Source organism: Boleophthalmus pectinirostris, unplaced genomic scaffold (genome assembly GCF_026225935.1).
Source record: "Boleophthalmus pectinirostris isolate CB_2022bp ecotype Guang Dong unplaced genomic scaffold, ASM2622593v1 HiC_scaffold_18, whole genome shotgun sequence".
Taxonomy (NCBI): domain Eukaryota; kingdom Metazoa; phylum Chordata; class Actinopteri; order Gobiiformes; family Gobiidae; genus Boleophthalmus; species Boleophthalmus pectinirostris.
In genome coordinates this window covers 43,818,106-43,832,357 of record NW_026571133.1, presented here as the reverse complement: position 1 = coordinate 43,832,357, position 14,252 = coordinate 43,818,106, and the positions used below count along the sequence as shown (strand labels likewise).

The following is a 14,252-nucleotide window of genomic DNA, read 5'->3' as shown; positions in this document are numbered from 1 at the left end:
TATTATTAGTAGTAGTAGTAGTAGTAGTAGTAGTAGTATCACTGAGGTATTGTGCATGGAGTCACACATCTATGTCAAACATGTCCCGATAAATAAATGTGATGTAAATGATGTTCTTCTCAGAACCCTCAGTTCTTCAGGATGTCACACAGACACTCCCAAAATGACAGAGTCAAATCCTCTTCCTACATTTGAAATCTCTTGTTAGTGTACTGCCTTTGCTCCAAGGATCCTCACAAATAAATACCATAAAGAAAAACAAGCTCCACCCACTTTAGAGCAAGAAAGAGGCTGACATTGTCCTGCACTGGTCTGGGATCTGTATTGTGATGTTGGGCTTTTGTTCAAAGCAGCAGCTCCATCTGGTGGACCTGCACAGCGAGGTAAGATGCAAGATAAATGTATTCAAATCAAATAGCTTAACAACTGCAATGTTGATTTATTCTTAATTATTGCTATAATTATAATTGCTTTTTTAATTTAATGATTCTCCAATCACAAAGCAGAATGAGCCTCACATGACTCTCTCATGTGGGTTTCCAGTTTCAATGCTAAAATCCAGTGTGTTTAAATCTAAAATGTGTCTCTCTGATCTGACGGTCACTCCCTAAACCCCAGCACCTGCACCAGTCATGAGTCAGTGCTAGTGCAGCCTCTGCAGCTCAGGGAGGGAATTCTGAAGGTTCTGAGTAAGAGTGCAGGCTGTGTACAATTCCTTTAAGAGCATTTATTATGAATAATAATATGATAAAATAAAACATAGTCCATCGAAAAAGGGTTACATTCAATCAGTTGGACATATGAATACACTTCGCCTCGCATCCCAACGGCTTTTAAGCAATCACACACAAAGCATGTGACTACAGCAGGTGCAGGAGAGAGGGAGTCTGCTGTGACACTTCCAAGTACACACACAATGTGTAAATGTGCTCAAAATCATGTGTTTACTACTTGACTTCTATGGGATATTAACTGTAACACATAACATATTTAGAAAGCCATGCTACCTTTTATTGTTTTGAAAATACTATATTCACACAGAAAAATGTGTTTTATTCCTGAAGTAAAGTCACTCCCCCTTCTTAGCACAACACAATCACTGTGCTCTCCATGATGCTCTCCACATCAGGTTTGTCCAGTTGCTGTGTACTTTTTGTACTTTTGTGTCTTGTTTTTGTCTGTTTATGGAGAATAGCTGTGTGGGAGCCTGTGTGACGTAGGTCTGGTAGCATACAAGAATGACATCTAAAACCTCTCCAGGCATGTTTTGGATGAGGAACAACATTAGAATATGGTGGAAAGCTCCAAAAGAAAAACAAAAATTGCAACCACTCATATTGTTCTAGATCTTTGCCTAATAGTGTTAGCAGTAACAGCATCAGGCTTGAATGAGTGAGTGAGCCCACAGCTTCAAATAACTAATCTGTTTGAAATGATTTGTTGTGCCAGAGAAGGACTTGGAATCAGTGATGGTTTCATGTGAAATTAATGACAGAGATGTTCTTAAATACTTTATTATGTATTTTTACACTGACCTTAAAACAGTGCTTCAGGTGGAGGCCTGTGGACATTTGTGTGTTCTGACAGTGGTGTGACAGTGACTACAGTCAGGTGTTTCTGGCTGCAGGGTTAGAATTTGAAATGTTCCAAAAACCCTCCAGACCTGCTCCTCCTCCCCCTCATTCTTCCCTTTACTCCTCCAGGTACGGTCCAGTTTAGCAGCTCAGTTGGGAATGTGGTTGTGGGATGAGTTTAGGTGTTTAGTCCCGCTTTAAGAGCATGTTAGGAAAAGAGCAACTGAATATGTTTGGTCGCTCTTCGTTTGTTAAGTCACCGCTTTATATCTGTCTGAAGGGAGGAGCTACACTAAAACTAACACACCCGAGTTGCTGAGTTGTTTCCTGCATATGTGAGAGTAGAACAGCAAATATATGCAAATATTTATCAAATATATCTGAGTGCCAAAAGGAAATAAGTGCATAAAGGAATAACATTTAACACAAGAAAACATCTTTACAAATTATTTTTCAAAGCAAATTTCTGCATCAGAATTACGTCTCTGTTTTTTTTTTTTTTTTTTTAATTTTATTTTTTGCTTTTAGAGGAGGAATGGAAGATAATTTGTATCATCAGATTTAGAATTTTAAATGCCATTGAAGTTTATAACGCTAAAAAAACATATTATTATTCTGAATTTAAATTGATGAATTTTAAGTATACATTTTCAATGTGTTTAAAAATTCTATCTAAAAAATGATCACCTTTAATATTATTCAGCTAAATCTATTTCCAAGCCCATCAAAAAAGACCAAACATGTTTTTTGAAGAGTAAAAATGTCCAAGTGAGAAATTCAACAACATTTAAAATTCAAAATCTGATGAAACAAATAATCCTCTATAGAAAAATCTGTTTTGCATGTACTCTCTGTTGTACCTGAAGTTACCTGAATTCCTCCATGAGTTTGGTCCACCCAGGGCCATAGCTCCTTCAGGCACACGTGTGGTTCTATTACACAGATAGTGTTCTTCAAATAAATAAGACATGATGCATACAGACTTCTGATGAGCTCATTGCTGTAAGTGAGTCCTTTGGGATATTGTCCATGTGGGCGGGGCTTATTTGGCGGTGATGACCACTGGCAGGTCAGTGGTGAGCTCGGGCTGCTGTGTGTCCTCCTCTGACTGGCTCTCATCGCTCTCGTCTGATTGGCTGTCGGCGGCGCCTGGTGTAGCTGTGGCCTCCTCACTGCTCTGGCTCAGGCTCTCCCCCTCCGGGCTCTCCTCGCTGGCACTGGCGCTCTCTTCGTGGGTGCTGGTGCTCTCCTCGTGGGTACTAGCAGAGCTGATGCTGTCTGCTCTGCAAACACACACACACACACACACACACTTTAGCTTTTATGCTTAAAAGCTCTGTACCCAATAGTTCACATGTATTTGAGCAAAACGTGGCCCAGTACAGATACATTACATGATACAGATGCAGATGCAGCTGCATGTTGTTGTCATCTAATTCTAAACCATTTTGTTGTCCAGTAGCACAACCAGGGAGAAAAACCGAGGTTTTAATTATTGGTCCTGAAGCTCAGAGAGAGAGGCTCAAAGCTCAGCTCCAAACCTCCTCGCTGAACCCTGTGAGAGGGTTAGATGTTGAGGAGTTATTCTTGATAGTGAGCTTAGCTCTGAGTATTGCTAGAGTCAGACCATTTCTCTCTCAAGCCAGTGCAGAGACTTTCATACCTGTTTTTATTACAAACCGTGATGATTACTGTAATGCTCTCCTTTCTGATCTTCCAAATAAAACTACAGCTCCACTACAGCTCCTCTAAAACTCTGCAGCAGCTGCTGACGAGGACCAGGAAGAGAGAGCACATCACACCACACTATTTATTTATCTGATCTGCTTTTATCATATGAGCCTCTTGGACTCTCAGGTCCTCAGGTCTCATCTTTTTTGCCTCAAGTCGTTTGGACTCGTCAATCAGCTTTTACCTTTGGGAAACAGTCGACCTGAGACCTGAGGTCCACTGCGATAGTTCATAGTTTTAAAAGTAAACTCAAAACATATCTTTTAAATGTAGCTTTTATTTTCATATTTATATACTTTCTATTATTATTACATTTGTTTTAAATTAAAGTATTATTATTATTCTACTTAGTCTCCATCTAATTATCTTATTTTTTTACTCTAATCTTTACTCTAAGCTTTATGTTTTATGTTTCTGTTTAAACTGCTGTAAGTTTGGATGAAACAGTGGGGTTGGGGTGATTCTGCTGTTGTCATTTTTCTGTTGCATGTGAAGCACATTGTGCTACATTTCAAATGTATAAAAAGTGCTCTACAAATACAGTTTGATTGACTGATGGATGTTAGCATGCTAGTCAAGGCAGAAACTAATGGCTCACAAATGAAATGCATCTCTAAAGTACTATTATTACACTATATATATTTTTTTGTCATAATATAGTTTCCTCATCACAAACAGACCTGGAGTTGTGTTTTGTTTCATTCACACGTTTAACACACAAACCCTGCACATTTAGGCTGAGTTCTGACCTCAAACAGAAAACACTCTGTCAATTCTCCAGTACAGAAAGTGCCCTAGTGAGTTTTTAAACCCCACCCACCTTCACCAGAATCATTTCAGTCGTATCTAAATCTGCAGGATGTGTGTGTTAAAATGCGTGAATGAAACAAAACACAACTGTGGGTAAACACTGGAACATAAATCAGAAAATAGTGTAATATGGGCCCTTTAACTCATTTTAACATGTAGAGATTCTTCTTGCAACAGTGAATTAACTTTTGGAGCTCTCACTTTGCCTGGGCGTCCTCCTCCTCAGCGGTGCCGGAGCTGTCACTGGTGCTGTCACTGGTGCTGCCACTGGTGCTGTCGCTGCTGCTGCTCTGGCTGGGGCTGCCCTCCATGTCCAGAGAGGCTTGTCTGGGGCTCAGGTCCTGGCTCTCCACCTCCGGGGTGCTGGTGTCCTCCTCCAGCAGCTCCTGATGAACTTGCACACCCTGACACACACAAACACACACACACACACACACACAAGAAAGTGTTGTTGTAGTGCAAATCAAACTTAGAAGCAAAAACAGTTCAATCAAGTCCAAGTCCAAATAAGTCCAAAGGGTTCTAATAATGTTCCCTCATCATAAACATGTCTGAAGAGGTTTTAGATGTCATCCATGCACGTTTGAGATTATCTACATATCTACATTTCTCTCCCAAGTGCTTTTCGCTTGACTCTGACGATGCAACACAATACAACACAACCTGACAAACCTGAAGCGAAGTGCAGTAGTTTCATTAGCCGAATGCACACTGATTGTAATGTGATAATGCTCCGAATGGGGAGTAACTTAGCATAGGTAAAGATATAAAACATGTTAATTTGTTCTTTGTGGAGAGTATAGCATTTTCAAAACATTAAAAGTAACATGGTGATCTAATGATGATGTGAGTTAATACCCAGAGAAGAGTAATAGTCCTCTTTAATAATGTGGGACCATAGGCAGAGTAGAACCATGCACGTTGGCTTCAAGTTCACACAATTTTTTCCTTGAGCTCCTCTACATTATACATGTATTGTGTGAGTTGTGATGTTGATTGTAAAGAGCTGTTACCTTGTACACCTTGAAGGCCTTGTGCACCTCGTTGTCGTAGTTGGGCTCATAGGCGCTCTTCTTGCTGGTGTAGTCCCAGGACTTGTGTGGTTCAGGCAGTTTGTGGTAGGACTTGTCCTCCACATACACAATGGTCTTGTACTCGCTGGGATACGAGCCCAGGCTGTCCCCGCGCCCTGAGTCTGCGGTGTCGTCCGTGACAATGGTGGGGTTGATGGGGTCAGGGGTCATCTCTTCCACAATGGTTGTTGTGGTAACATCATCGGTTACAATCACCGGGGACACTGTAGCTGTGGACACGGTGGAGGCTTCACCAGACTCAGAGCTCTCTGACTCCTCAGTTTCCTGAAATTCAAGTTTTCAATTTCAATTCATAGCATTTCAGAGCTTAGCATAGCTAGCTCCATGCAGGGTCACCACGGACACAGGAAAAACAAAGTGCTCAGATCACACAACCCAATAATCCTTCTGTCCTTTCACTTCTTTTTGCTGCATTCATGTGCTTCTCGGGAACTTAATTGGTTGGGTTTCCATAAGTTCAAAATATAAGATCAGTTTTTAAAAGAAAGTTAAGAAACTGCTCAGTGTGGTTGGTAGCCAGTCAGCCACAAACAATAATTCAGCAAGAGAATGAACATGTACTAGTGTGAACTTAAACTCACCTCTGTGTCATCATCATCTTCCTCCTCATCGTCATCATCATCGCTGTCCTCACTGTCCGGGCTCTGTGTGGAGGCCGAGGCTGTGGCCGACACAGAGTCGGACACAGAGTCGGACACAGAGTCGGACAGAGAGGCAGACTTCAGCTGCAGCGAAACATCTGCAGCTACCTGCAGTGACAACACATGACATGAGAAGAGTTGAAATCAGGCTGGGCAGGAGCGCGATCGGTTGGGATTAGGGCAGTACTGGTTCATCATCATCTTCATCATCATAATAACACATATACATCAGACTTATATAGCACTTATATAAACGCTTTATAAACAAATAAACAGTGACACTGTAGAAAACGGAGGAATCATGGGGAATGCCAGTTTGAGCAGGTGAGTTTTTAGTAGTGATCTGAAGAGCTCCAGTGAGTCTGAGTGTGATCGGGATTTAGTTAGTCTGGGTTGGACAGTAGAAAATCTACTCATGCCTTTCAGTCACTTGTATAAAGGCTCCATTTTGAAGACTTCTCATTCAAAGATATAATTTTAATGAGTTTTTTTTATTGTTTTCATCTTTGAAAACCATTGATTGTAAGACAATACAGAAATGATCTTGTCTTGGGAGATGGGGTCAAGAGGTGTGGTCAGGAGGTGGGGTCAGGAGGTTAGGTCAGGAGGTGTGGTCAGGAGGTGTGGTCAGGAGGTGGGTCAGGAGGTGGGGTCAGGAGGTGAGGTCAGGAGGTGGGTCAGGAGTTAGGTCAGGAGGTCAGGAGTGGGTCAGGAGGTGTGGTCAGGAGGTGGTCAGGAGGTCAGGAGGTGAGGTCAGGAGGTGTGGTCAGGAGGTTAGGTCAGGAGGTGGTCAGGAGGTCAGGAGGTGTGGTCAGGAGGTGGGGTCAGGAGGTGTGGTCAGGAGGTGGTCAGGAGGTGGGGTCAGGAGGTGAGGTCAGGAGGTGTGGTCAGGAGGTTAGGTCAGGAGGTGTGGTCAGGAGGTGGGGTCAGGAGGTGTGGTCAGGAGGTGGGGTCAGAGGTAGGTCAGGAGGTGTGGTCAGGAGGTGTGGTCAGGAGGTGGGGTCAGGAGGTGTGGTCAGGAGGTGTGGTCAGGAGGTTAGGTCAGGAGGTGTGGTCAGGAGGTGGGGTCAGGAGGTGGGGTCAGGAGGTGTGGTCAGGAGGTGTGGTCAGGAGGTTAGGTCAGGAGGTGGGGTCAGGAGGTGAGGTCAGGAGGGTCAGGAGGTGGGGTCAGGAGGTGTGGTCAGGAGGTGGGATCAGGAGGTGGGGTCAGGAGGTGAGGTCAGGGTCTGACCTGTTCCTCGGAGGCTTCACTGCTGTCATCAGAGTTGCTGGACACGGACACGTGCTGAAACAGAAACACAGGTTTAGGAGCTCAGACTCTGGACATGTGAAGGGTCACTAACCACAACTGATCTGAAGGAACCTAAACAAAGCCTCATGTGGTCTGTTGGTCCAGATACCAGTGAGGACAAGAGTCCAGGGTTGAAATTATCCAAATGATTCTAGTGAAGGTGTATGGAGTTTAAAAAGTGTATTAAGTGTTTTCCATTTGAGAAAAGAATGCTTGAATATTTATGGTTTGTGTGTGACACATGGTCTGGCCTGCTTTACTGACTTGTACAGAGGTGGACTGGGACTGTCTTTGGAGCGCAGAAGTGGGACGTCTTGCCTGTAGGACACAAAATGACAGGGTCAGGTCAGTGCGTCCATGTTTCGACCGTGAGGAACTCTGTAGAGAAACATGTGTACTCACCACCTCCTCAGAGCTCTCCGAACTGCTCAGAGAAACCTTCCTCGCCTGGAATGAAAACTAGTGTGAGAAGATGCTTCTTGGACAGGCTTGTTTATGGTCTGTTTTTGAGCTCAGGGAATGAAGAGTGCTACTTGAATCTTGTCTCGTCTCTCTCTTTCATTTATATGTTATAGTGACAAAGAGATCAACTTTATGTTACTGTTTTAGTCAGCAAAAGTTAAGTTTGATTTCAATAATAGACTCATTGATATTCAATACCAATTATAACTCTTGGACTTGTTCTCATACAGCTCAAGCTCATTCTAAAGCAATACCTGCTCTAATGAGTCGAGTTTTAATACTAATTAATATAATTTAATATAAATTCGTATCTTATTTTCAATACTTTCACACCTTTATTATGATTACATCTTATATATTTTAGACAGCAAAAATATGACACCGATGAAAACAAAAAGTATCTTAGTGAATGGAATGAAGGCCCGGGGTCTGTATGTGCCCCTCCAAATCCAGTGAAGTGGTGAGCCTCCCCCACAGCCTGACCACAGCCTGACCACCGCACGACCACAGTTCTGCTCACATGTCTCACTATCCAAGAGAACACAGAGGAGACTCCAGCCTCATACTCCTCAACATGGACTTAGCTCCTCCTCACCTGCTCTGCACCTCCTCCTCAGCTCAATCTATTTTGCCTTCTCCTCTGCTCCCTTTGAGCTCCTCCTCAGCATGACTTAGGGGTCAGGATATTAGGGTCAGGGCATAGGGGACATGGCATAGGAGTATGGAAAAAAGTGCACAGGGCTTAGTTGGAGGATGTAGTGGTTTGGACATACAGCTAAGGGCACAGGAGACAGGACAGAGGGGATATGTAAAAGGGGCCAGGGCTTAGGGGTGAGTCTATAAGGGTCAGAACGTAGGGAACATAACATAGGATTGAGGATGTAATGGTCATTCCTTAGGAGACATGATGTAGGAGTCAGAAAATGAAGAGGAGACTGACCGGTCGACAGAGGACTGCGGTGAAGAGCAGAGCAATGAGCAGCGGCACCTTCATCCTGTCAAACACAACAGGGGACAACGTTCAAACAGACAATACAACACAGGGGACTCGACCAGGACTAAAGCAGGACCCCGAACGGGACCGAACCAGGACTAAAGCAGGACTTAACCCGGTCTGCATGCGTTTCTCTCATAAATATAGCTGTATGCAGGGCGTGTGGAGCCAGAGAAGTTGTGGCTTTACATGCTTTCCTCTTTTAACCTGCTCAATTACACAGTGCAGCCGAGTCATTACAGAGTCCTGCAGCACCCGAACACACCAGGGCCTCCAGCGCACCACAGCCCTCGAACGCACCACAGCCCTAAGCAAACAGGCCCAGGTTTTATTGTGCACAGACAACCACATCCGCCCTGCAGTCCTGGACTGGCTCTGGGTCCGGCTCTGGGCTAGAGGGAAGATCTGGGTCGTGAACCTTGGTTTAGTCCTGGTTTAATCCTGGTTTAGTCCTAGGTTAGTCCTGGGTTAGCCCTGGTTTAGTCTTGGTTTAATCCTTGTTTATTCCTGGTTTAGTTCTGGTTTATTCCTGGTTTAGTTCTGGTTTAATCCTGGTTTTATTCTGGTTTAATCCTGGTTTTGTTCTAGTTTAGCCCTGGTTTATTCCTGGTTTAGTTCTGGTTTAATCTGAATTTAGTCCAGATTTAGGCCTGGTTATTCCTGGTTTAATCCTGGTTTAGTCCTGGTTTAGTCCTGGTTTAGTCCTGGTTTAGTTCTGATTTAGTCCAGATTTAGTCCTGGTTTAGTAATCAGTCAAAATTCCATCATTTTCCAGTCTCTTCTGAGTTGCTGACTAAACTAACTTCAATTTGCTTAATTTCTTGTAATTATATAGATGCATTATAGATGCATTTAATGCCGCAAGGTGGAACATTCCAGGCAAAACAATAACATCTTAAAGACAAGTGGCTAAAAATCCTCACCTGCTCCACCTTCACTAAAAAAAATATGTTTTTAGAATATGTGAGCAGCCCCTCCCTCCACACTCTGTCATTTCTGCCCACAACTTCCTCCTGCTAATCATCCAATCACAGGCCACCGCCCACCACACCCCCCCTCAGCCAATCACGGGTCGGACTCTCCGCTACTGTAAAGTCTTTAAAAAGAAGTGCTCATTTTCCAGCTCTAAGTAAAGCCTTGGCATAAGAGGAACATGCAAAACATCAGCGCAAAAACAGGAGTGAGCCCAGCTTAACTGGGACGGAACATTCCACTGTGCACTCGTCTGACACATAAGACCAGGGCACAGGCCAAACGCACCAACGCATCACAAATACAACAGCACACGTGGGTAGTAATCAGTTACATTTACTAGAGTAACTATTTTTTTCTACTGTTTTCAGAGTACTTTTCTAGCAGCATACTTTTACTCCTACTTGACTAACAGTGTATTTGTACTGAGGTTATTTGAAAAGCTGTGTATCCTCTTCCCACTGTGAGTCTAAGGGTCTGTTTACACGAGAACACTTGTGCCTAAAAATGACAAAATATTTTATGGGAAGTGCTTTTCGTTTAGATGGTGACGGCGTTTTTGGGGCTTTAAAATGCAAAAATCTAAAGCCACTCTCCAGGGTGGAAAAGTTGAATAGACTGTGTCATAGGGTTACTGTCTACACTGTCTCAGATGCATCAGTTCATCGTAGGCGAGCCATACACCTGCGGATGAGACCTGGAGAACCAGTCGATGGTGCACGCACAGAGAGGTCCTGGTGTTCCCTGTGTTCATGTAGCAACCAGCATTTGTTATTTTAGGCTATTAATGAACCAAATAATTTGATGACAATTGGTAATTGATTCAACTTCTAAAATGCCCTTCTTTTACCCTCGTGTGAGGAATGCTACAGTTGGACTAGGTACAAACCACAGTCCTAACCCAGCGGGAACAGTTCCGGTTCAGGCCGGGCTCAGAGGAGCTGGAGCAGGGAGTGGTGTTAGGTGCCTCAGCCTGAGAAGTGCTTTCCCTGGGAAGAACCCGGACAGGGCAGAGGATAGACAGCTCAGAACAACATTTAACGAATCAAACTGGATTCGCGCTTCTGTCTGAATTCTTTGCACCACCTCATAACCATTCACGGTCCTTGAGCACGGAGGACTGGAGCAGCCCACCTGTAGTCCACAGCGCATTCTCACTTTCCCTGCATGGATCCGGTGCACAGAGGACAGCTCGGACCGCTCCGCCCCAGTCCATTTCGCACTGGTCTTGCTCGCCCTCATCTGGAACCAGCACATGGAGGACAGAACCTCCGGACCATCTGACCAACAGTGAGTGCTCCTCTTTCTTTATCGCTGTTACCTGAACTCAGTGCTTCTGCTCCAGGCTCATGTGCAGCGAATTGTGTATAAAGTTATAGGCTACATGCTAGTGTTTTATGAGTTTATGAGTAAATAGGACTAAACCAGGTCTAAACCAGAACTGAACCTGAACCAGGGCTACACCAGGACTACACCAGGACTACACCAGGACTACACCAGGACTACACCAGGGCTACACCAGGACTACACCAGGACTACACCAGGGCTACACCAGGACTACACCAGGACTACACCAGGACTACACCAGGACTACACCAGGACTACACCAGGACTACACCAGGACTACACCAGGATGACACACCAAGTTCAGTCCTGGTCCCTCATGCCTCAGGTACAGGACAGTAGTGCAGATACCATGAGCCTATGCAGTTTGTTTTCACCATTTCCAACAGCTCCGGTTTGACATTTAATTTGTAGGTCATTTTGTATGTTAGTTTTGTATATCTGATGTTGAGAGAAGTGGGTGGACGGCGTACGCCTGCGTACCAGGCCCACTACACCAATGCTTTTGCGTCACCATATGTACACACATTTCCTTCTGAAAAACGTGGAATAAAAAGTGAAGAAGCGACGCCACTTTTGCATTTTCTGTTCAGACCGTCATCATATAAACATTGCCTAAAGTGATAAAATCTTGATGTGACAATATGAGAAGATTTGAACATTTGTGTTTCTTGCATCTCCTTCAGATGTGATTTGGTTTGTCTCACTTTTAAGTAAGTAAGTCCCCATTTATATAGCGCTTTTCACAGACATTTTTTGTCACAAAGATGCTTTACAAAGCATTACATTCAGCATATATTATTCATTCACTCTATAGCTGGTGATGGTAAGCAGACTGACAGAGGCACAGCTGCCATGCCAATCGGCGCCAAAGGTCCCTCCGACCACCACCATCACTCACACACACCACTTTTATCCTATGTGGGTGAAGTGTCTTGCCACTAGCACCAGTGCCCTGGACAGATTCATTGATTGATTGTATTTAACTGACCTTGACTGTTAACTGTTCTTGGAGACCTGGAGCATGTTTTGGGTTGATGGGGGAAACCGGAGCGCCCGGAGGAAACCCATCCAGACAAGGGGAGAAACATGCAAACTCCACACAGAAAGGCCCGGGCATCGAACCCAGAACTTTTGTGTCTGTTCTTGTGCATTATTTAATGTTTTGTCTTTCAAATGACATTCTCTTCAAATAATAAATCAGATGTTGCTCTTACCACAGACTACTTTTTTACTCTTACTTAACATACGTGCGTGATTTGATGGAGCACTACAATTGTACTTTTACTTGAGTAACTTCTTTTCCTTAAAGGTTTGACAGTATGACATTTAGCATTTAATCAATTACAGGTGTTTTATTGCTTTAAAAATATGTTGTTACTGTAGCAGCGTCTCCTCTGAATATGGAATAATGCAATATTATGTAACATTACAGGCAAAATTTACTCTCCATGGAGATGAGCAGATATCAGATCCTCCATGAGAAAAGTGATTGGTATTTTGAATCTAAAGCATTAGAGTGCATGACACAGGTGAACAAAGGTCAAACAGAGACCTAACCTAAGACTTAACCTGGAACTAAACCAAGTCTAAACCAGAATTAAATCAGGACTAAAGAAAGACTAAACCAGGACTAACCCAGGACTAAAACAGGACTAAAACAGGACTAAAACAGGACTAAAACAGGACTGAACCAGGACTACACCTATGACTAAACTAGAGTTAAAGCAGGACTACAAATAAGACCACAACCTGTGACTTTACCAGGACTTAGAATACATTCACACTCACTGTTTAGATTTGACATTCTTTGGTCATTTGGTTCTGTTCTAGTTCTGGTTTAGCCCTGGTCTGCCCAGGTTTAGTCTTAGTTTAGTAATTAGTTTGTGTGGCATCACCGACTAAACCTGGAACTAAACCTGAAATAAACCAGTATTTGACAGGATGAAACTTTAGACTAAACATGAACTAAAACAGGACCTAACCTGTGATTTAACAAAAACTTAAAGCAGGACTAAATCAAGTCTTAACTTTGGACTAAACTTGGACTAACACTGGTGTGGAACTCACCTGGACTGCGGTCTTTAATGGAGTTCTGGTCTGGTTCCTCTGGTTCTTGTGGGCTTCTTGGAGGACTTCTCTGTGGACTTGTATCCTCAGACTCCAGATGCTGTTTAACATCTCCAGCTCATGGTCCTCTTTATAAACCCCCCAGTCCTTCCTGCAGCCAATCAGCATGCTGCACACTCACAGCCAGCAGCCAATCACCAGCGGGTGTGTGGGGTCATGTGGTAAACCACAGCTCCCACTCTCCCTGCACACGCACTCCGACTACACATGTGCACAGCTGTGAGAGACCTGACACAGTCCTGCCAGAGTCTGTCTATATCTATATCTATATCTATATCTATATCTATATCTATATCTATATCTATAGATAGAGAGAGAGATAGACAGACTGCAATGGAAAAACCAATCAAATCGGGATTCTGAAACACCAACTCAGACTAGTTTGGTGCAGACTGAATCGGTTGGACATTAAACTTTCTTGGGCGTCCCAACTGTTGCAATAGAACACATTTACAATGGATGTCAGGAGAAGTGACTCGGATTTATCCACTACAAACAGTCAATAGAATGCAGCAATAGACAGATAGATACTTTATTCTACTGAAGGAAATTTGTATTTCAGGCAGCATAAATCCATAATGTAATACATGACATCAATTTATATACATTTATTAAATTATAGAGAAACGTTGTGTAGCCGTATGGCGTGTGGTACAAATGACTTCTAGAGTCTATCCATGAAGCAGAACAGGGACAACAGCCTCTTTTAGTCTTGGCATAGTCCAGGGTTCGACCAGGTTTGACCTTAGATGGTCCAGGACTAGTCTCTGCTTAGATTTATATTCCTATAGATCTGGGATAGATCTAGGATGGTCTTGTATTAGCCCTAGTTTAGCCCTGGCATAGTCCTGGGATAGTCCTAGGTTAGATCTGAAATAGACTTAGAAACCATTTGACCTCGCAGCATTAGGATTTGTTCGCTCGGTGGTAGGCGGGTACTTTTTTTTCATTAAACCAATCGCTGCTATTTGGTCGTGATTTATGTAATGCGCCACTAACAGAGCTAACTGGTATATTAAGCTTTTCCCAAATCCTGTAGGAAGAAGGACAATAACGTCTTTCCCCTTGATAAAATTCACCAAACATTCTCTTTGTTCCTGGAATAGACCTGGACTAGACCCAGGTTAGACCTGGGTTAGGCCCGAGTCTGACTTGCTTTTCCGTCTATCATTATAACTGCATAACATGACTTTGTGTGTAGACATGAGC

The 14,252-nt window shown here is 43.5% G+C and overlaps 1 protein-coding gene across 1 annotated transcript; it reads right to left on the bottom strand.

The window, feature by feature from the left end:
- Positions 1 to 712: 712 nt before the first annotated feature.
- On the bottom strand, positions 713 to 13,078 carry spp1 (secreted phosphoprotein 1). Its single transcript, XM_020938384.2, has 9 exons — positions 12,984 to 13,078; positions 8,544 to 8,598; positions 7,544 to 7,588; positions 7,406 to 7,459; positions 7,082 to 7,135; positions 5,791 to 5,958; positions 5,129 to 5,473; positions 4,317 to 4,519; positions 713 to 2,857 (listed from the first exon to the last, which is right to left on the bottom strand). The coding sequence occupies exons 2-9, from the start codon at positions 8,595 to 8,597 to the stop codon at positions 2,617 to 2,619; spliced, it is 1,164 nt and encodes a 387-aa protein (XP_020794043.1). The 5' UTR covers position 8,598; positions 12,984 to 13,078; the 3' UTR covers positions 713 to 2,616.
- Positions 13,079 to 14,252: the final 1,174 nt, after the last annotated feature.